The sequence below is a fragment of the Erythrolamprus reginae genome, chromosome 7 (assembly GCF_031021105.1).
Source record: "Erythrolamprus reginae isolate rEryReg1 chromosome 7, rEryReg1.hap1, whole genome shotgun sequence".
Taxonomy (NCBI): domain Eukaryota; kingdom Metazoa; phylum Chordata; class Lepidosauria; order Squamata; family Dipsadidae; genus Erythrolamprus; species Erythrolamprus reginae.
This window is the reverse complement of record NC_091956.1, coordinates 1,220,165-1,243,535: the sequence shown is the minus strand read 5'-3', so window position 1 is coordinate 1,243,535 and position 23,371 is coordinate 1,220,165. Positions and strand designations below refer to the sequence as shown.

The following is a 23,371-nucleotide window of genomic DNA, read 5'->3' as shown; positions in this document are numbered from 1 at the left end:
ATCGATAGACACCAAACACACAAAATCTGGTTGCAATCCTTGACGGCCCCCAGATCAGGAAAAAAACTTTTCTTTGTACATGTTCATGGATATTTTTGCTTTGTGCAGATAATTTAGACCAGGGGGGTCTCCACCCTTGGCAACTTTAAGCCTGGTGGACTTCAACTCCCAGGATTCCCCAGCCAATTTTCCTGGTTGGGGAATTCTGGGAGTTAAAAACCCCCGCCAAGCTTAAAGTTGCCAAGGATGGAGACCCCTGATTTAGATGCACCCTAATCCTGGTTTAAGACTTATTTATTTTTATTTATTTTATTTATTTATTTTGTCCAATACACAATGAGGGTTTTAGTGGGTATATATCTATATACACATGGTAAAATACATGATGAAGGTTATAGAGGAGATACTCATAGTAAAATATCTCTAAGAAAGAATAGAAGATATAGTAATAGAACATATCAATGAAAGAATAGAAGAAGAGAGATAGGAATAGAAGAAAGGTATAGGAGATATAGGAGAGCAATAGGACAGGGGACGGAAGGCACTCTAGTGCACTTGTACTCGCCCCTTACTGACCTCTTAGGAACCCAGAGAGGTCAACCGTAGATAATCTAAGGGTAAAGTGTTGGGGGTTTGGGGATGATACTACGGAGTCCGGTAATGAGTTCCACGCTTCGACAACTCGGTTACTGAAGTCATATTTTTTACAGTCAAGTTTGGAGCGGTTAATATTAACTTTAAATCTGTTGCGTGCTCTTGTGTTGTTGTGGTTGAAGCTGAAGTAGTCTCCAACAGGCAGGACATTGCAGTATATGATCTTGTGGGCAATACTTAGATTGTGTTTTAGGCATCGTAGTTCTAAGCTTTCTAGGACCAGGATTGTAAGTCTAGTCTCGTAGGGAATTCTGTTTCGAGTGGAGGAGTGAAGGGCTCTTCTGGTGAAGTATCTTTGGACATTTTCAAGGGTGTTAATGTCTGAGATGCGATATGGGTTCCAAACAGATGAGCTGTATTCGAGGATGGGTCTGGCAAAAGTTTTGTAAGCTCTGGTAAGTAGTGAGAGATTGCCAGAGCAGAAGCTACGTAGGATTAGGTTTGCAACTCTTGAAGCCTTCTTGGCTATGTTGTTGCAGGGGGCTTTGGCACTTAAATCTTTTGTTATTAGTATCCCGAGGTCCTTAACCGAGTGGGGATTATCTGTGATAATTTGATTATTCAGTTCGTATTTGGAGTTCAGATCTTCTTCCCAATGTGTTGGACAGAGCATTTGCTGGTTGAGATTTGGAGGCACAGTCACAGATGCAATCAAAGCCGTTTAAATTCCTTTTTTTTTGGTGGCTGTTTCCAGCCTGTTCCTTTCTCAGCAGGTGGGCGGATTTTAAAAGCTCGTAAACTGGGGTTTTTTTTGCTTATCTTGGCTTGTGAAAGTGGCAGCCCCCCACTGTGGCAGGCAAAACGCAGCCCCGGGAGGGGTTGTGTTTGTTAGAAAGACCCGAAACAACAACAGCAACAACAAAACCCTTCCAAGCGAAGTGAAAAGAGAGGGATCTCTGGGGAAATCTCCGCCTATAAACCAAGATTTCTGCCTTAGCTTTCTTCATTTTAGAGCTGCTAAAACGTCGATTCTGACAGTGGGAAACAACCAGAGGAACTGCTCGCCACCAGAGGTTGTGGTTGCTCCCTCACTGGAGGCTTTTAAGAAGAGATTGGACAGCCACCTGTCTGAAATGGCATAGTTGGACTATATAGGGGTTGGACTAGAAGACCTCCAGGGTCCCTCCCAACTGCGTTATTCTGTATCAGGACCAGGAGTGATATATGACAGCGGCGTTTCAATATTTGAGGGGCTGACACAGAAAAGAGCGGGTCCCCCTATTCTCCAAAGCACCAGAAGCAATGGGTGGAAATTAAACATAGAAACATAGAAGATTGACGGCAGAAAAAGGCTTCATGGTCCATCTAGTCTGCCCTTATACTATTTCCTGTATTTTATCTTACAATGGATCTATGTTTATCCCAGGCAGGTTTACATTCAGTGACTGGGGATTTTTACCAACCACGTCTGCTGGAAGTTTGTTCCAAGCATCTACTATTCGCAAATAATATTTTCTCACGTTGCTTCTGATCTTTCCTGCAACTAACTTCAGATTGTGTCCCCTTGTTCTTGTGTTCACTTTCGTATTGAAAACACTTCCCTCCTGGACCTTATTTAACCCTTTAACATATTTAAATGTTTCGATCATGTCCCCCCTTTTCCTTCTGTCGTCCAGACTATACAGATTGAGTTCATGAAGTCTTTCCTGATACGTTTTATGCTTAAGACCTTCCACCATTTTTGTCGCCCGTCTTTGGACCCGTTCAATTTGATCCATCTGTTTTTGTAGGTGAGGTCTCCAGAACTGGACACAGTATATTCCAAATCTGTAATAAACGAGAGAAGCAGCTTAGAACTAAGGAGGAATTTCCTGCCTGTGAGAACAATTAAACAGTGGAACTCCTTGCCACCAGACATTGTGGTTGCTCCATCACTGGAGGCTGGACAGCCATTTTTCTGGAATGGCACAGATAAATCTTCGATTTATAGCCACAACTGAGCCCAAATTTTCTGTGGCTAAGTTGATAAACGCGAGTATCACCTCCGCTCAGTGTGAATTGCAGCCCTGAGTCATTTGAGGGGGGGGGGTTGTAACTTCAGTCGCTAAATGAACCGTTGTAAGTCCAGAAACACCTTCATTTTCTGTAGCCGTCAAAGCTCAGGACAGAGAAAATCGCCACGGGCCGCGAAATCCACTTGAGTGGCTATTTCCCTTCTTCCGGCACTACAAACCCCATAACTCCCAGCCCCGCAGGGCTTTCCGTGCAGTGGAAACGCAGATGGATTCCTGAACTCGACGGGTGCGCGGCGTTTCTGCCTCTTGCAAACAGGGGAATCGTTCCCATGCAGATAAAAATCTTCTTTTCGTTTGGCCAGCTGGGAAGCATTTACAAAAACCATCCTTGGATGATTCCGCATCCGTTTCGTAATCCTGGTTTGTGTGTATCCACCGCTTTCAGCCATCTGAGAAGACCTCGCTGGCTTTTATGGTATGAACATCCCGAATGTCAGATGTCACTCATCAAGTTAGCAATTAACAGAATAACAAGAGTTGGGAGGGGCCTTGGAGGTCTTCTAGTCCAGTGTTTTTCAACCAGTGTGCCGTGGGACATGGTCAGGTGGGCCGCGAAACTCAGATAGAGAAAGAAAGCAAAAGAGAGAGAGAAAGAGAAGGAAAGAAAGAGAGAGAGAGAGAAAGAAAGCAAGAGAGAGAGAGAAAGAGAGGCAGGGAAGGAGAGAGAGAGAAAGACATAGAGGGAGGGAGGGAGGGAGCAAAAAGAGAGGAAGGAAGAGAAAGAAAGAGGGATGGAGAGAGAGAAAGAAAGCGGAAGGAAGGGAGAGAAAGAGGGAGAGAGAAATAGAGCGAAAGGGAGGAAGAGAGAGAATTTTTTTGTCCAAACTTTTTTTAGGCCCCTCCCCCCGCCCCACTCAATGTGCCCCAGGGTTTCGTAAATGTAAAAAATGTGCCGCGGCTCAAAAAAGGTTGAAAATCACTGTTCTAGTCCACCCCTGTCCTGTTGGAATTGGTGGCATATAAATATCACAAAATACATAAATAAAATAAGCCCCCGCACCCAAGCAGGAGACCCCACTCCATTCCCGACACATGGCTCTCCGTTGGTCTTCTTGGAAACCTTTTAGCGATGGAGCACCCACAATTTCCGGTGGCAAGTTGTTCCGCAGGCTAATTTTTTCTTCTTCTCATTTTATTAGGAAAGTTCTCCTTAATTCCAGATTGCTTCCCTCCTGGATCAGTTTCCATCCTTTACTTCTTATACTGCCTTCAGGGGAGATTAGATTGACACCGACCCCCAATCGTCTTCTTTTCAGCCCCTCAAATATTGGAACATTGCTATCGTGTCACCTCTCATCCTTCTCATGTCGGACTGCAACTGTTCTGTATAATTGTGGATTTGATTGGTTAATTCTTTTTTTTTTATTATGTTTTTTTTATGTTGTTATTACTAATTATTTGACTTGTATTTACTATTTACTAGTAAATAGTAAATAGTATTTACTAGTAAATAGTATTTACTATTTATCATTGTATGCTGCCATGAATCCCACCAGGATTGGGCAGCTTAGAAGTCGAATAAGTTAAATTAAATTAAATTCATTTTAATTAAACTGACAATTTTCATTAAAGAAAATCCGATAACATACAACCAGCTATTGCAGATTTGGGAGATGCGACGTTTGATTGATTGATTGGATTTATAGGCCGCCCAACTCTTGCCGGACTCCGAGCAGCATACAACAACCCAGACCATATTAAAAAAAACACGCACACACACCCAAATCATACAATCATTAATACGCTGCCTTGTCCAAAATCTGTCTTTTATCTCCCGGCAACCCGTAAAAGGACATCGAGCTGGTTTGCTGATGGGTTGGGGTGGTGGTGAGATGAGGACAAGGGAGTGCACGATAGGTGCGTTGGGGACGTGGGCACGAGAACTGGATCACGCAGGATTAGCAGCTACGAGTCTTGGCAGAAAACCGAGAAAGCATTCGACTGCATAAATCTCCCCTCACGTTCATTCATTCTCCCCTGCCATTCGTCGTGGGGTGGGGTGGCTGGCAGTGTTCCAAGTAGCACCTGTTGCTTTAACGATTGTGTTTTTAATGGCTGAGATAATTTATTTGGCCAGGAACCAGGGGGAAGGCTCTGTGTGTGTGTGGTTTTGTGTGTGTGGTTTTGTCTGTGTGTGTCTATTTTTATATCTGGAAAATTGCTCGCTCGCCAGACACGTGCTGGATACCAACCGAGAGAGCAATGCCCGGACCGGGGGGGAAAAATTGGCACAACAATAGATAATAATGAGGTTCTTATTGTATTTGGGACTCGGGGCAGCGCCAGAACTTCTTGGCAGCATCTGAGCATGTCTAAAGTGTGTTGGGCAGAGCGGGGGTGTCAGGGGAAGCTTTGCGGGATGGAAGAGGTTTGAGATAAGCAGCCGCCTCGTTTATGGAAAGGATCGTGTTTCTCCGTGCAAGCCACCAGCAATAGTATTACTATATATTTTTTTGAAAATTATTTTTTTTAATTGGATCAATTAAAGTAATGCACCCACCAGTTTTTCCAGCTGTGGTGTGTGTGTGTGTGTGTTAGATCAGCAGCACCCAAACAGCTCCCCACACGTGAAAAAAATAATGAAAATTAGTCTGATGTCTGGAGAAGCCGATATTTTGCGGAAAAGCGCCTCCTGCTCTCGCCCCCTCCCCAGAGGAGTTGGGGGTCAGGCAGAGCAGCCTCCCTCCACGCCCTCCAGCTGTTTTGGCAGGCACGGGAAGGCAGGCCTGTCTTCGGCCAACATCTGCCACTTGTGCCACTTGGTTCCCAGCAGATAAGAGGTGGCCCAGGCGGGGCAAGAAAGGAGCTCGTGATGGGGATTCGGTTCCTCCACTCAAGTCTCTCTCTCTCTCTCTCTCCTTCCCTTTCTCTCTCTGTCTCATTCTTTCCCTTTCTTTCTCTCCCTTTCTCTATTTCTCCCTTTCCCTGTCTCCTTTTTTCTTTCTCCCTTCCCCTCTTTCCCCTCTCTCTCCCTCTCCCTTTCTTTCTCTCTCATTCTGTCCCCTTTCTCTCCCTTTCCCTCCCTCCATCTTCTTCTTTCTCCCCCTCTCCCTTTTTTCTCCTTCCCTTTCTCTCTCTCATTCTCTCACTTTCTTTCTGTCTCTTTCTCTCCCTCCATTCCTCTTTCCCTGCCTCTCCCTTGCTCTCTTTTTCCCTTCTCCCTCTCCCTTTCATTCTTTCTCTCTCTCTATCTTTCTCTCCCTTTCTCTCTTTCCCTCTCTCCCTCTCCCCTTTTCTCCCTCCGTCTCCCTTTCTCGTTCTTTCTTTCTCTCCCTCTCCCTTTTTCTCCCTCCGTCTCCCTCTTCCTTTCTCATTCTTTCTTTCTTTCCCTCCCTCTCCCTCTCTCTTTTTCTCTCTCCCTTTCTCCCTCCCTCTCTCTTTCTCTCCCACTGTCCCTTTTTTTCTCTCCCTCTTCCTCCTCTCTCTTTCTTTACCTTCCTCCTTCCTTCCCTTTTTTCTCTCCCCCCTCTTTCTTCCTCCCTTTCTATTTCTCTCCCTCTCCCCCCCCTCCCCAATTCCCCCTCTCCCACCCCCAGGCAGCTTGCTGGAGCATGGGGCGCTGACAATCCTGGGATTCCGGTACAGCCGCAGCAGTGATGGCGACGGCCAACAAAGGTGAGTGTGGCGCCACTCGGGGGACCGAAAGGTTCGCAGGCCAGGAGGCGGATTCCGTCAACCGCTTCGAGGGCCCTGCAAAAGCCCCGCGAAGTGGCATATAAGTCTAAAGGCTATTGCTATTTTCATTAAAACTTAGAGATACCCAATTCCTGCAACTGCTCTTTATATATTTTAGCCTTCTCCGGTCCCCTGATCTTATAAAAATAATAATAATAATAATAAGTCTAATAAATACAAGTCTAATTAATAATAATAATAATAATAATAATAATAATAATAATAATAATAATAAGTCTAATAAATACAAGTCTAAATAATAATAATAATAATAATAATAATAATAATAATAATAATTTATTAGACTTGTATGCCGCCTCTCTCCGAAGATCTTCCTTGTTGCACTTCCCTTTTAGCCTTAAAAGCCACGGTCGCCCGCTTCCCAGCTGGGTTACACCTCTTCCTGTGGACCATGGGTGTTGTGGTCCAGAAGGGCCTCACCCTTCTGGGCTGGGATGCCTGTTGCCACGGTGAGCAACCTCTCCCTTCTTCCTATAAAGGAGAACATACGTGGGCCAGGGCGCTTGGCACTCTCTGAGCTTAGTTAGCTTCTTGTAGACGTTTCATGACCCGACTAGATAACATTATCAGTGCTTAACAGGAGTTCAGGAGTTTAAATAAACCCTGGGTTTTTAAACGTATTTTAGAATTGTTCTTTTATTGCTGCTTCTAATATTTATGATTGTTGTTAGTCGTCCTGTTGGACTAGGTGGCATATATATAAATATAAATTAAATATAAATTAAATATAAATATAAATAGGTTGGTAAATCTGCAGTAACTCAATTTAAACCTGCCTGGGATAAACATAGATCCATCCTAAGATAAAATACAAGAAGTAGTATAAGGGCAGACTAGATGGACCAGGAGGTCTTTTTCTGCTGTCAATCTATGTTTCTATGTTTTTAAATATAAATATAAATTGGTTGGTCAATCCACAGTCACTGAATTTAAACGTGCCTGGGATAAAGATATATCCATCCTAAGATAAAATGCAGGAAATAGTATCGGGGCAGACTAGATGGACCAGGAGGTCTTTTTCTGCCTGTCCGTCTTCTATGTTTCTATGTTTCTAAATATAAATATAAATAATTTATATTTATGTGCTGCCCATTCCAACAGGGTGGCTCCGAGTCTTTGGAGAGGGGTGGTATACAAATCTAATAAATAATAATAATAATAATAATAATAATAATAATAATAAATACTAAAAGCAGTAAAACAACAATATTATAAAATATTTAAAAAGACCTAAAAAGCCATACATACACACAGTCACTTCTAATTCCAGGTTGTGTTAGAAATCATTAACAACAGAGGTGGAAGGGGCCTCCTCCTCTTCCTCCTTAAATCCCATTCCCTTTAAGCACTGATGGCGTTCGCTAGTTCGGTTGTGAAACGTCTTCAAAGTAAACCAGCCAGGCTGTCCTCATGCTTCCCTCTTTGGAGATTCCGGCAAATGCCCAGCGTGGTCTCTTCTGGCAAGGCAGCCCCCTCCCCTATCTCAGCCCATTGGCCAAGGGGGTTGGGACCCATGGAGGTTGTAGTCCCACGCTTGCAAAATTCAACCAGACGGTTGTCCCTCGCATCCAGAAAACTCCGGCGTCCGCTTCCTGCCCGCCGGCCGGAATGGGAACGGTGCCTGTGGCAAACAGACGACATTTAATCGATGCAGGGAATTTATCGGTCCAATTTATTTGCTCAATCGATTGGAGCGAAGGGAGGGAGGGAGGAACTGAAAAACAAGCCAAGAAATGAACCGGCTTAAATTGCTGACCGAAAATAAATGGCTTTTAGGTTGGATTTAGAGATGTGGGTTGGCAACAGACTCTGGTCTTTTTCTGGAGGGTTAAGAAAACGCTGATTAATAATAATAATAATTTATTAGATTTGTATGCCGCGCCTCTCCAAAGACTTAGGAAATTGCAGAGTTTGGAAGGGACCTCAGAGGTCATCCAGACCAACCCCCTCCTATGATTTACCCCCCCTGTTGTGTGATGACTCCATGAGGTCATTGCTCTAACCACTAGACCCTCGGTGGCGCAGCGGTTAGAGTGCAGCCCTGCAGGCTCCTTCAGCTAACTGCTGGCTGTAGTTCAGCGGTTCAAATCCCACCACCGGCCCCGGATTGACTCAGCCTTCCGTCCCTCCGAGGTGGGTCAAATGAGGCAACTTGAAAGACTTGTGGACTTCAACTCCCAGAATACTCCAGCTGGCTATGCTGGAGATTCTCTGCTGGCTGGAGAATTCTGGGAGTTGAAGTCTTCAAGGATGGAAGATTGAGTCAACCTGAAAGAAGGGAGGGAGGGAGGAAGATAGCACTTAATACTGTTTTTAAATAAAGCACTTATATACCACTTTATAGTGCTTTACAGCCCGTGAAAAGGGGCCATTTGAGCACAGTTCACAGGGGAAGGTTGGACTAGATGCCCTCTGGATGCCCTCCCATCTCCGTAGGGTGACCTTGGGGGCCTGAATTCCCCTGGTGGGCTGGAAGAACTCCCGAAAGGCTAACCCGGCTTTCCTCCTCTTCCTCCTTCTCTGCCCCCCCCAGGCACCAAACCCAAGGTGGGGGGCGTCCACTTCTCCCCCTCCCAGACGGTGGAGGGCAGTTCCAGCCACGTCCATTTTGACGAGAAGCTCCATGACTCCATGGTGATGGTCAGCCAGTCGAAGGAAGGGGACTTCTTGGTGAAGGTGAGCCTGCCAGGGGGCCGGGTGGATGGGTGGGTGGTCCTTTCCTCTTTGGAAGGAACTGCTTCAGCCTTCCTTCCTTCCTTCCTCCCTTCCTTCCTTCCTTCCTTCCTTCCTTCCTCCCTCCCTCCCTCCCTCCTTTCCTTCCTTCCTTCCTCCCTTCCTTTCCTTCTTTTCTCTCCCTTCTTTAATCCTTCCTTCCCTCCCTCCTTCCTTCCTTCCTTTACTTATTTATTTCCTTTCTCTTTCCTCTCTCCCTTTTCACTCCCTCTCTTCCTTCTTTAATCCTTCCCCCCCTTCCTTCCTCCCTCTTTCTTCCTTCTTTCCCCTTCTTTTTCCTTCCTTCCTTTCTTTATTTACTTACTTATTTATTCCCCACCTCCCTCCTTCTACCCCACCCGGGCAAGAGATCGACTTGAAGACCTCCAAGGTGTCTTCCAAATTTTGTTATTCTGTTCCTCCTTCCCTTCCTTTCTCCCTTCCTTTCTCCTTCCCTCCTTCCCTCCTTCCCTCTGTCTCTCCTTCCTTCCTTCCCTCCTTCCTTCTGTCTTTCCTTCCCTCCCTCCCTTTCTCTCTCTCTCTCTCTCTCTTTCTTCTTCCTTCTTTCCCTCCTTTCCTCCCTCCCTCCACCTGCTGTAATTTTCCACCCTCTCTAACGTCTGCAGCTCCTCCCTCCCTTTCCCTCCCCCTTTCCAAAAAAAGCCCTAATTGCTTCGGGTGTTTGGGATGCAAAAACCAATTATCCCCCAACTTCCTCCCAGGGACGCTCTGATTGCTCGCTTGCGGTGGCTGCCTTGGCGCTTTGCTTCGGCTATTTGGGCGTAAAAGATGGAGCCGGGAAGGGGGGAAGGACATAGACTTTGGGGGGGGGGACAGGGGCAGCCGCTTCCCCCCAAAAAAACCCACCCAGGGGGCTTTGCATCTTGAACTTCATTCCCTCCTGTTCAATATTAGGAGGAAGGGGGGTAAAAGCAGAACATTTTCCAAATCGAACGTGCTAGAATATTGATGAGGTTCAGTCTGGCTCCGGCGGCACAGGATTCATGGATCCCCCAGGGATGATGGGTTATGGGGTTCCGAAGGCCACGCAGCCTCACGCAGGGGTCTCAATGGTGCTGAACCCCCATTGGGTGGAGTAGCCCACCGACCCCACTTCCTTAGTACAGATCCTTCAAACCAATGTCTCCAATGTCGGTCACTTTTTTTGATGTGTGTGTGTGTGTGTTAAATTTAATTTTTCTCTCCAATCGTGTACAGAAAAATAAAATACTGTACCATTAATTTTTTAAATTTTATTACAATTTTTACAATTTCGGTATGCATCATTTAACCAATGCTACCTCCTTAATATTTGACATCTGAACAAAAATAATGACTCCAATTTTTGACCAAAACTTTTTAGCAATTGGGCAGGTCCACCATAGATGATAGTAGGTTCCTATGTCTTTTCTAGGTGAGACATTTGGGAACATCTAATATACCTATATCTCCTATGCCTTTCTTCTATTCCTCTATCTCTTCTTCTATTCTTTCATTGATATGTTTTATTCCTATATCATCTCTTCTATTCTTTCTTAGATCTATTTTACTATGAGCATATCCTCTCTAACCTTCATTATAGAAACATAGAAGACTGACGGCAGAAGAAGACCTCCTGGTCCATCTAGTCTGCCCTTATACAATTTCCTGTATTTTATCTTACAATGGATACATGTTTATCCCAGGCATGTTTAAATTCCGTTACTGTGGATTTACCAACCACGTCTGCTGGGAGTTTGTTTCAAACATCTACTACTCTTTCAGTCAAATAATATTTTCTCATGTTGCTTCTGATCTTTCCCCCAACTAACTTCAGATTGTGTCCCCTTGTTCTTGTGTTCACTTTCCTATTAAAAACACTTCCCTCCTGGACCTTATTTAACCCTTTAATATATTTAAATGTTTCGATCATGTCCCCCCTTTTCCTTCTGTCCTCCAGACTATACAGATGGAGTTCATGAAGTCTTTCCTGATACGTTTTATACTTAAGACCTTCCACCATTCTTGTAGCCCGTCTTTGGACCCCTTCAATTTTGTCAATATCTTTTTGTAGGTGAGGTCTCCAGAACTGAACACAGTATTATTCCAAGTGGGGTCTCACCAGCGCTCTATATAAGGGGATCATAATCTCCCTCTTCCTGCTTGTTATACCTCTAGCTATGCAGCCAAGCATCCTACTTGCTTTTCCTACCGCCCGGCCACACTGCTCACCCATTTTGAGAAATCACTACCCCTAAATCCTTCTCTTCTGAAGCTTTTGCTAACACAGAACTGCCAATACAAAACTCAGACTGAGGATTCCTTTTCCCCAAGTGCATTATTTTACATTTGGAAACATTAAACTGCAGTTTCCATTGCTTTGACCATTTATCTAGTAAAGCTAAATCATTTACCATATTACAGACGCCTCCAGGGATATCAACCCTGTTGCACACTTTAGAGTCATCGGCAAATAGGCAAATCTTCCCTACCAAACCTTCTCCTATGTCACTCACAAACATATGTGTATACCCACTAAAACCCTCATTATGTATTGGACAAAATCAATCAATCAATCAATCAATCAATCAATTTAAAGCAAGCTAGGCCAGTATTTCTCAACCCACCTGGGGACTTTACTATGGATGGATTTCAACTCCCAAAATTCCCCACTTCTGCATAGCCAAAATAAGAAAAAATATACAAGTTCTGGATTTGTGATTTGTGTATCCCTTTTTAATTATGAAGACATAATTTGTATATCCAGTAAAACATCTTCTTCCAGGTCATTCGTATAGCTTACCCTTCTAAAATCCACTTCCTAATCGCCCCATCTCAGATTTGCCCCATAAATTGATTCCTCTTTCTATAATCTCTATTTTTAAATCCACTTTGTCTATAATAATAGCAGGCAATCTCAAAATTAATTTCGGATTGCGTTATTCCCTAGTCTCCTTCACTTCACCCAAATTAGAGCCTTTATTCTGGGATTTGAATGCAAGTTTTTTTCTCTTTTAATTATAATTCTTGATCGTTGTTTCCGGTGCCATCAAGTGCTCAACCGTTAAGAATCATGTTGTGTTTTTTTCCACCCTAAACAACAGAATTTTCCCATGGGAAATTTTCTTGGAATTGATTTCAGAATCTCCTTTATATTTATTTTAAAGAATTCGGAATAACATTTTCCCATGGAGGAAAGGGATTTCAAAATCTGATTCCAAATCCATCTGGACCGTTTAGTCCTTTTCTAAATTTCCGACCTATCAAGGAGTGAGTTTGTTTTCCAAGCAAATTCATCCTTCGCTTCCTCCTGTCGGGGGCTTTGACGTCCAATTTATGCTTGAGGGATGGAAGGAATTTGCAGAGTCAAGTTGTTGAAGTTGTTGAAGTGTGTGTGTGTTTTTTAAACGTCTGTTTTCCTTTCCTGGCTGAAAAAATAAAGGGCTTGTTTCCTTAGCCCCCTTCCCTTGGAGCAATGCAGAATCCTTGTAATTTTAAGGAACGCAGCCCGGCGAGAACCGATTACACGTTGCCTTGTTTTGCTAGCCAACCATTATTAAAATGTTCTTTTATTTTTTGCTTGCTTGAACGATCCGACGATTCTGTGTGTTGTTTTGCCTAACACTCTGCATGGAATCGGAGATAATATAGAAACATAGAAGTCTGACAGCAGAAAAAGACCTCACGGTCCATCTCGTCTGCCCTTATACTATTTTCTGTATTTTATCTTAGGGTGGATCTATGTTTATCCCAGGCATGTTTACATTCGGTTACTGTGGATTTACCAACCACGTCTGCTGGAAGTTTGTTCCAAGCATCTACTACTCTTTCAGTCAAATCATATTTTCTCAGGTTGCTTTTGATCTTTCCCCCAACTAACTTCAGGTTGTGTCCCCTTGTTCTTGTGTTCACTTTCCTATTAAAAACACTTCCCTCCTGGACCTTATTTAACCCTTTAACATATTTAAATGTTTTGATCGTGTCCCCCCTTTTCCTTCTGTCCTCCAGACTCTACAGATTGAGTCCATGAAGTCTTTCCTGATAGGTTTTATGTGTGTGTGTGTTTGTATATGGAAGGATTGTCGATCCAAACTTGTCGAGCCTCGTGTGTTTGTGTATGTGTGTGTGTGCATTAGTGTGTACTCGATTGACAATGATTCATTTAGTGACCATTTGAAGTTACATCGGTACCGGGAAAAAGTGACTTAGGACTGTTTTTTTAATACTTAACGGCGGTCTCACAATCAAAATTGCAAAGACAAAGGAGGAAGCCTGTGACTTAACAACTGTGTGATGAAAGTTATGTCCACAGTGATTCATTTAACAACTATTGCAAGAAAAGTCGTAAAATGGGGCAAAACTCACTTAGCGACAGGCATTTTGAGCTCAATGGTGGTTGTAAGTCAAGGATTCCCTGTCATGTCAATGAATTGCTTTATAAATATCTCAAAAAATGTGATTTCTCTCTGGGAGATTTAAGGCTCCATTACACCAACCCAATTTATTTGTGTTTGTTTTTTAATAGTTGAGTGTAAGCCTTGATTTCCTACCCCCGAAGCCAAGAAATAAAAATAATGATTGGAAGGACATCAAGAAGAAGAACAAATAGTTGCGTTGCAGCTTTTCTGCCAAAGCTTCAATAATAAGCCAAGATCTTCACCAGCCCTTATATTTTATTTAGATTTTTGGCAGGCAAGAGCTCATTTAAATCGACAGCCGTCCTTCAAAATAACGACACCTAAACAGGGATGTTTTGGGGGGAGGCGGAGTTGTCTTAATTAAAGCAAGCAGTAGGGTTTTTTAAAAAAAATGAAAATTAATTCTTTTATTCGAGACGATGAAGATCATGCATCAATTGATCGTATTTGGAGCAGGCTATAATTGATTTCTCATTTTCTCTCTCTCTTTTTCTCTCTCTCTTCCCTCTCTCTTCTCTCCTCTCTCTTTTTCTCCTCTTTCTTTCTCTTTCTCTCTTTCTCTCTCTCTCTCCCACTCTTCTCTCCTCTCTCTTTCTCTTTCTCTGTTCCCTCTCTCTTCTCTTCTCTCTCTTCTCTCCTCTCTCTTTTTCTACTCTTTCTTTCTTTCTCTTTCTCTCTCTCCCCCCTCTCTCTTCTCTCTCTTTCTCTTTCTCTCTCTTTCTCTTCTCTCTTCTCCTCTCTCTCCTCTCCTCTCTCTTTTTCTACTCTTTCTTTCTTTCTCTTTCTCTCTTTCTCTCTCCCCTCTTTCTTCTCTCCTCTCTTTTTCTACTCTTTCTTTCTCTTTCTCTCTCTCTCCCCCTCTCTCTTCTCTCCTCTCTCTTTCTCTCTCTCTTTCTCTCTCTCCCCTCTCTTCTCTCTTTTTCTACTCTTTCTCTCTCTCCCCTCTCTCTTCTCTCCTCTCTCTTTCTCTCTCTCTCCCCTCTCTTCTCTCTTTTTCTACTCTTTCTCTTTCTCTCTCCCCCCTCTCTCTCCTCTCCTCTTTCTCTCTCTCTCCCCTCTCCTCTCTCTCTCTCTCTCTCCCCTTTCCCCCCCCTCTCTCTCTCTCGTGGGATTTTGGAGAAAAACAACCAGATCATTCTGCAAATAGATTTATGACACAATAACCCATTTAAAATTGAGCCCTCTAGGAGTCGTATTCCTCCAAGTACACACAGGCCTGTTTAATGGGATGGAGCGCATTAGGGGGAGATGTCACATTTGGGTCTGTCTTCTCGGTTGATTTGAAGGGGTGTCTGCATTTTTAATCATGGATCCGCGCTTAAGCTGAGAGGCCCCAGAATGATGGTTACAATGAGGTCATTTCTGATTTCCATTCACAACAAGAATGATCAGGGAAATGGAGCCCCTCCCTTAGGAAACCAGGTTGCAAGGCCTCGGTCTCTTCAGCCTTGAGAGACGGCGTTGAAGGGGGGACTTGATTGAAGTGTATAAAATCTTGCATGGGATAGAAAAGGTGGATGGAGAAAAATTCTTTTCTCTATCACAACACTAGGACAAGGGGGCCCTCCCTAAAGCTCATAGGTAAGAAAGTGAGGACAAATAAATATTTCTCCACCCAGAGGGCCCTTGGCTGATTGAATTCCCTTCCAGAAGAGGTCGTGACAGCTGTCAGCCTGGAGAGCTTCAAGGCAGGATGAGACAGATTCATGGATGCCAAGTGTATCCATGGTTATTGAAATGGATGTCCATGTGCCGCCTCTATGTTGGTTGAAGCAGGCAGGGTTCCCTTGGGTACCATTTTCTGGAGGGTCAAGGGAAAGGGGGGGGGTCTTGCCTTCTCTTTCTGCTCAAGATCCCCCTGGACAATTGGGGGGCCAATGTGGGACCCAGAATGCTGGACTCGATAGGCTTTGGCCTGATTCAGCAGGGCTCTTCTTATGTTGTTATATTCCGGAGAAACATCTCGGATTAACCAGGTTTGGTCCAACTGCCCTGATTGGGCTCTTTTTTGCACTCTGGAGGCTTCAAGGAAGCTTCCCTAAAGCATCCAGAGGGCAAAATGGTCGGAAATCAGCTGGTTCCTGCGTGCATAGGAGCTGACATAGGGCAGCAACTAGCATTCCCGGTGTTGTGGTTGGCTCTGGGCCAGCTCCAGCTCTGAGGACTGTGGATGTTGGTTTGGGAGAATCCCCAAGTTCTCAGAGACTGGTTTTACTGCCAGCAGCTTCGGACAGTGAGGATTCTGGGTCAAGGGCAGACTCTGGGAGTGAAGCAGGATCGGACGGTGGGGTAGATGCAGGCAGCCCATTAGCTAATGACCCCATTAGTGAGTCGTCATCATCAGACACAGAGGAAGATGGATTAATAGAGGCTCGCAGGCGCAGGTTTATGACGAGAAGGGAACAGCTGCGCAAGCATTATTGAAGATAAGGGAGGACACCTGTGGCTGGGGCAATTAGGCTGATGGGGCTTCTGATTGCCAGTGTGGCTGGGAGCGTGCGTGGGAGATTAGCCGTTTGGAGAAGGACGAGTGTTGTTTGATTTGGACTGTTCCAGGATTTACAAAGACTTTTTGGATATTTCACAGTTAAGCACATTTTGTGGACTCTTGAATGGGGGGTAGCTGTGAAGCCTTCACAGCTGCCTTTATCTGCTCTGTGTTGTTTTTGTTTTTCCCAGTATTCCAGGCTTGTGGTTTGTGGGAGAGCACTTTGGCTGTTTTAAAGCGCGTGCGTACATATATTTATTAGATTTGTACGCCGTCCCTCTCCGCAGACTCGGGGCGGCTCACAGCAATACATTTGTTCAATAAGTACAATACTTTTGTTTTGATAAACCAACTCTCTGTTTAATTTACAACTGCATGTGTGTTTGAATTTAAATTTCTGACTTAATTGGGGGTCGTAACGTGAAGCCCGGCCTGACACCCTCTGATATGGTTCCACAGGTGGCCTGCGTGCTATTGGTTCGCCATCACGGATCTATAGAGATCCTCGGTCCTCCAGGTCACGGTTGTCCCAAAGGGGCTTTTTTCAGGACGCCCCTGGAGTTTCTTGTTGTTGTTGTTGTTGTCCAAAGACGTTTCGCTTCTCCTCCAAGGAGCATCCACATCTGGGAATTCCGGGATTTGGAATCCACGTGGCTTAAAAGTGAGCCAGGTGGAGAGAAAAAAAACAAGCCACCAAAGCCGGTTTCTCTGGGGTTCTTTGCAGCGTTTTGTGTTTCCTGACATTTCCCCCGGAATGTTTCATCCTCGGATGATTCGGAGAGGTGAACCTCCCCTGGGAACATTCCTCAGACGGAACGTGACGTTCTCCGCCTCTGTCAGTTGCTCTGCGGGCTGTGTGTCACCCAGTAACCTTTTACGAGAAGCAGGAAAGAGAGAGAGAGAGAGAGAAAGCATCAGATAAAGTGGACTAAATGCAAGGAAAGACTCGTGCGCAGATGCCTCTCGGCTGCATCACTCGGCCCATCGCCCGAGAAATATCTTTATAAGGAGTTGCTGGATTCTGGGGCTGAAAATGGGATGGGAACAAATTTGGTTTAATCCCTTTTATTTATTAGTTCTCCTCCTTGAAGAATTCGACTCTATTCTATTCTGTTAGTTTAGAAGTAACTCAGGCTGGGGAAGATACATGATGCTCCTTCCTCTTTTTTTCTAACAACAACCTTGCGAGGTGGCTTTGGTGCCTAAGGAAGGACTAGAACTCCCTGTCTCCTGGTGATTGGTCCAGCTGGTTTCATGCCTGAGGAGGGGCTAGAACTCCCCGTCTCCTGGTGATTGGTCCAGCTGGTTTCATGCCTGAGGAGGGGCTAGAACTCCCCGTCTCCTGGTGATTGGCCCAGCTGGCTTTCATGCCAGAGGCGGGACTTTTGTGTCGAGTCACCCTGGTGTATTGTGTATACGTACATACACACATACTGCTTTACTCTGGCATGATTCTGTCTGTAGGCGAACAGCAATAAAGGAACTTAACAACCACAAACAGCCCCAAATTTCTGTCATGTGAGTTTCGCCCCACATTATTTGACCTTTCTCGTGGCCGTTGTTAAGTGAATCACCACAGCTGTTAAGACCTCGTGGGGTTTATTTTATTTTACTTATTCATTTATTTACTTTTTAAGAAAATATAATCTTTAATGAAGATAAATAGGGGAGGGGATACGTAAAGCAAAAAGACTATACGAATATTGGTACAAATTTATCTGAATGTAGAGTATACAGTTATAAGTCAAAATACACGCCTACATATATAAGAGGAAAGTAAGGTAAAGAGAGAGAAAGAGAAGGAAAGGAAAAGGGGAAAGGAAAGAGAAGAGGAAAATAAATAAAAGAAAGAAGAAGAAAGAAAAGAAGAGGTAAATTCATATCTATAAATGTATCATTTTGTCGTAAGTAGCGTCAACTTCTCTGTTGACCCGATCACTCTACACGCAGAGGTCTTCAAACTTACCAACTTTAAGACTTGTGGACTTCAACTCCCAGAATTCTCCACCCGGCATAACTAGCTGGAGGATTCTGGGAGTTGAAGTCCACGAGCCTTAAAATTGCCAAGTTTGGGGACCCCCTGCTCTACAGCTTTTAAGATCTTTACTATCCGGATAGATGAAGGTTTGGGGTTTCTAAACTTGAGTTAGAGTTTAAGTTTTGTCCTGTTGAATTTGTTCATCCTTTTATCAATTGATTCGGAGGGTTGTTTTATAAGTTTGTAGGATAATTGAATGGTCAGACGGTCATGATGGTGTTGTTAAGACCTCGGGGTTTTTTTTAAACGTGCATTCCCAGCCGCGCTTGGCGTTCCCAGCGCCTGGGCTCAGCCGTGACCTTTGCCCCCTCTCTCCCCGCCCAGGTTGGCTTCCTGAAGATCATGCACAAGTACGAAATCACCTTCATCCTGCCTTTCATGCAGGTCCTGGGGACGGACATTTGCCCGGGACCCCTCTCGAACCTTCACCTGAAGGTCACCAACATCGCCCCCATATCCGAAGGTAAGAAGATCCCACGGGCCCGTATCCCACAGGGGGTTTTATTTCAGGAGGCAAACTGGAGATTTCTCGGTTCATTTTTTTCTCCCCCTTTTTGAAGACGTTTCGCTTCTCATCCCAGGAGCTTCTTCCAACTCTGACTGGATGGTGAGGAACGGCAGGGTTGATACTAGGTTACTCTGTGTCTCCGTTTGCAAACATTTAATTTAATTTAATTTAATTTAATTTAATTTAATTTAATTTAATTTAATTTAATTTAATTTAATTTATTGGATTTGTATGCCGCCCCTCTCCGGAGACTCGGAGCGGCTAACAGCAACAATAAAACAGTGTACAATAGTAATCCAATACTAAAAACGATTAAAACCCCATTAAAATAAAAACCAACCAGACATACAGACATACCATGCATAGAATTGTAAAGGCCTAGGGGGAAAGAGGATCTCAATTCCCCCATGCCTGACGGCAGAGGTGGGTTTTGAGGAGCTTATGAAAGGCAAGGAGGGTGGGGGCAATTCTAATCTCTGGGGGGAGTTGGTTCCAGAGGGCGGGGCCGCCACAGAGAAGGCTCTTCCCCTGGGTCCCGCCAAGCGGCATTGTTTGGTTGACAGGACCCGGAGAAGATCCACTGTGGGACCTAACTGGTCGCTGGGATTCGTGCAGCAGAAGGCGGTCCCAGAGATAATCTGTATTTAATAATAATATAATTAATAAATAATAATTTATTAGATTTGCATGCCGGTTCCCACAGTCTGCAATTTCCCCTCCCCCCTCTGGAAATTCCTTCCCAATCTGACTCCATTCAAAGGATGTTCGTCCCAAATTGCATAGCTAAAAGTCTGGGGGTGGGTTGGGGGGGTTATGAATATATATATTTTTTTAATAACATCAGTAACAATAGAACATACACACACCGTACAACAATGTGCTCAATGCTTAAATTGTCCACCACCAAAATAACTGGAGGGGGGCATTTTGCACCTCCTGTCTCTTTGGGGGGGGGTCCCTTGATGGGGGTCTCCCACTTTCTTGTCTCTCCCCCCCCCCCAGGTTACATGGTGCAGTGCGAATACGTGGCCCACAAAGAAGGCGTCCTCCATGAGGAGATGGTCCTTTGCAGCGAGAGCAACCACGGTGCCAGCATCAAAGTCGTGGTGCAGGCCCGGGTGATGGGTAAGACCAGGCCCCGAACCCCCTCCCTCCCTCCCCCTTTCCTGCCTCTCTGAGTTCCCTTTCTTGCATCCCTCCAGGCCTGGTTTTAATATCCTGTTTTCGCCAAGAGGCGACAATGCCCAGGAAATTAAAGTCGACCTGCGGCGGGGAGGGGGGGGGGCTATGAAAAACATTGTGTGTGTGTGTGTGTGTGTGAGAGAGAGAGAGAGAATTAATCTGCCCAGATGAAGGTGCCAGGGGGTGTGGTAGTGGTAGATAGATAGATTGATAGATAGATGATTGATTGAGAGGAGATAGATACTAGATTAGATTGGTAGTTAGGTAGATATGGATGGATAGAGTGATAGATGAGATAGATAGATAGATAGATAGATAGATAGATAGATAGATAGATAGATAGATAGATAGATGAGTGAGATAGGTAGGTAGGTAGGTAGGTAGGTATGGATGGATGGATAGAGTGATAGATTAGATAGAGAGAGAGAGAGAGAGAGAGAGATAATGGATGGAAAGATAAAGTGATAAATTAGATAGATAGAGAGAGAGAGAGAGAGAATGGATGGAAAGATAGTGATAGATTAGAGAGAGAGAGAGAGAGAGAGAGAATGGATGGATGGATGGATAGAGTGATAAATGAGTGAGATAGATAGAGAGATGGACAGACAGACAGACCGACAGTAGACGGCTGGCTGCCTGGCTGAGAGAGGTGCAGAGCTGTTGCATGGCCTCCCATGCGCTCCGGCCTCTCTTCCCCTCCGCTTCTCATGCGCTCTCTTCCTTTGCCTTGCAGACCGACACCATGGCACACCGATGCTCCTGGAAGGCGTGAAGTGTATCGGGGCGGAAGTGGAATACGACTCAGAGCAAAGCGAATGGCAGGGCTTCGACTAGACCCCCCCCCCCCTCTGCTGCAGACCCCAGCCCCTCCCTGGGGTTCCTCCTACCTATATAGATAATTATATACAGATATATAGATTATAGATATATATTTTCCAGTTAAGCTTGAAATAATAAAAGAAAAAAAAACATGCCCCCTCCGCTGACCGCTGGCTGCCAGGTCCGAGCGCTTGTGCTGTGCTGCTTCGGTGGCGCTTGTCTTGTGGGGCTGGCGCTCTGCTTCCCTCCTGTCTGCCCCCACCGTACGGTTACGTCTACAGTTAAACCCCCTCGTCGGTTGTGCTTCGGGGGCCTCCGTAACCTCCGATCTGTTGGTGGTGGAGCTCAAGGGCGCATGCTCTCCGATGGCTGCCCTCGTTCTTCGAATTCGGGTGCGCCATTTCCTTTTAATTTTATTCTCCCTGGTTTAGCGAAGTCGATTGGGTTTTTTGGCACCCACCGTTTGCAAAACGGAGGGAAGAAGCCAGCCAACCTGTCCGCGACCGGGCCTCGCACTCTTAAGCAGCTCCGTGGACGTGAGCTACGTGCGCTGGTGGAGTTTCTTGTGCCCACCGCCCGCCTGGCACCGTGCCCACTGTGTGCCGTTCTGCCAAGCCAGAACGGTTTTCAGAACTGTAGGTTTTGGAGGCAGGAAACGATGGGTCAACTGGCCGTAGCCTATTCACCGCGAGACAATTCACAGTGGGCTTAATTCGACCATTCTATTTAATTTTTTAAAAAAAAATAGTTTAAAAAAATACCTTCTATTTTTCTATCGATTGCCTTTTTTTAAAAAAAAAATTTCGTCCGTCCTTCAGCCACCTTCCCCTTTCAAACGCTTTCTTCGATATTAAGGCAGCCCTGGCACCCAGGTGTGTGTTTTGGCCACGGCATTTTGGGACACAGCCTTTAGAGGTTATTGGTGAAGAGATCACAAAATTGTGTAGGTGGTTTGGTTTTTTTAAAGTTCCTTAGAAAGGGGCCAGCTCTTTAAACCCTTCAAAAGCTGTTTGGGGAAAAGCAGAAAATTACCGGTTTTGCTTTTTCGGTGAAGTTGGCTTCTGCCCCGCCCCGCCCCCCCCGAAAACGGCTAAAACGTTGATCGGGAGGCAAGGCTACAATATGGTTGGAAGTCCGTGAGAGCGCTCTCCAGATTCCACCGTGTTTTAAGGGGCTTTTAAGTTACTGTTGAGCCGGGCGGTTCCTAGGGACCCCTGCGCACAAACCGAAGTTGCCTGTGGTTTGGGGGTGCCCCCCTTCTTTATTCTCCCTTCCTCTTCCCGTTGTTGGAAAAATGAACCCCACTCAGGAAGGAACCCCCCCCCCCAAAAAAAAACCCTTCTCAATTTTGCAAAGGTTCCCTGATTCATTTAAACCCCCTTTCAGTCTGTCCGTCCCCGTCCCCCCCTTGGCTACAAGAAAGGATGCACCCGTGGCCTCGTTTTGATGCAGACCCCCTCCTCCCCATTTATTCCCAACACCCCCAACCTTTCCTCCAAGTTCAGTTAGCCTACAAAAAGGCGAAACTCTTTTTGCTGCTGTTTAGGACAGGAGTTCTCCAACCTCGTCGATTTTTTTAAGACTTCTGGACTTCAACTCCCAGAGTTCCTCAGCCATCAAATGTGGGGGTTGAAGTTCACAAGTTTTAAAAAGTTTCCCAGGTTAGAGAACTTCTATTTTAGGAGATAATGCAAGGGGATTAGTCTCTTGTTGCCATATGAAGGTTTTGTTTCGTTTTGGTTTTTGAAGATTTGTAATTTTTGGTTCTCCGTGAAAATCCCTAAAGACAAAATCCCTTGAGTTATCCAAGCTTGGAGACTTGAAAAAGTCTAGGGCTGGGCTTCAACTCCCAGAAACCCCCAGCCCGTTCCTATAGGAGTTGAAGACTAGCCCTCTTAAAGTCACCACACTGAGAAGCTCTGAGAAGGACAGGACTTCTCCAGTCGTGGGCCGCTTGAAGACTTGTGTCGGACTTCCACTCCCAGAATTCCCAATCACTAGCTAGGGCAGGGGTAGGCCAAGTTGGCTCTTCTATGACATGTGGACTTCAACTCCCAGAATTCCTGAGCTAGCATGATTGTCTCGGGAATTCTGGGAGTTGAAGTCCACAAGTCATAAAAGAGCCAACTTGGCCTACCCCTGAGCTCGGGAATTTCCCCGGGGCTGGCTAGGGGAATTCTGGGAGTCGAAGTCCACAAGTCTTTCAAGTGCCCAAGGTGAGAGACCCCAGCCCTAGGGGATGAACTCATCAGAAGATGGGTCATTAGCACAGGGTGGAGCAAGATCCTTGCGTACTCAGATCTCCAAAATGCGACGCTTGTTGAGTTTGAATTAGTTAAGTTTCATGACTTTGGCTTGTTTCATGGGTGGGATTTTTAACTCCCAGGATGACTGGGCTTCCATTGTGACATCGACCACCAAAATGACATTCATGGGTGGGTGTTTGGCCAACTCAACCCACCCAAATTCTGGTGTCCAGGTCCTCCTTGGCTGTAGATCTAGCTTTGAAGTCCACCTGAAGTTGAGTTCCTTGGTCGGCCAACATCAGAAGTACCATTGGAACAGTGTCCCCAAGCAACCCAACCATGTTGGTGTGTGCCCTGGCATTACTTGTGTGAGTCAACAGAAGAGGGCGCTGTTAACGCCTGTCATTGGGATGCCAGCGTCCCGCCAATGAAGTGGTTGGACAAGACCTTCATGCAAGGATTGTCCCAACCTTGGCTGCTTGGAACAAGGGGTAGTGCCCAACCCTTGGCAACTTTTAAAACTTATGGACTTCAACTCCCAGAATTCCTAGGTTGGATACCATGCTGGTTGGCTGCGGAATTCTGGGAGTCTTGAAGTCCATAAGTCTTTAAAGTT

At 45.2% G+C, this 23,371-nt stretch overlaps 1 protein-coding gene across 2 annotated transcripts in view; it reads left to right on the top strand.

Moving 5' to 3' along the window:
* ADISSP (adipose secreted signaling protein) overlaps positions 1-22,309 on the top strand; it is a 28,096-nt gene extending 5,787 nt beyond the window's left edge. The window contains exons 2-6 of one of the 2 annotated variants that reach the window (XM_070756815.1): positions 6,206-6,284; positions 8,899-9,041; positions 18,325-18,463; positions 19,511-19,633; positions 20,424-22,309. In XM_070756815.1, coding sequence (XP_070612916.1) covers positions 6,266-6,284; positions 8,899-9,041; positions 18,325-18,463; positions 19,511-19,633; positions 20,424-20,524 — 525 coding nt within the window. In that variant the 5' untranslated portion in view covers positions 6,206-6,265 and the 3' untranslated portion in view covers positions 20,525-22,309. The remainder of the gene's footprint in view (positions 1-6,205; positions 6,285-8,898; positions 9,042-18,324; positions 18,464-19,510; positions 19,634-20,423) is intronic. The other variant, XM_070756816.1, reaches the window with a different exon arrangement.
* The last annotated feature ends 1,062 nt before the right edge of the window (positions 22,310-23,371 follow it).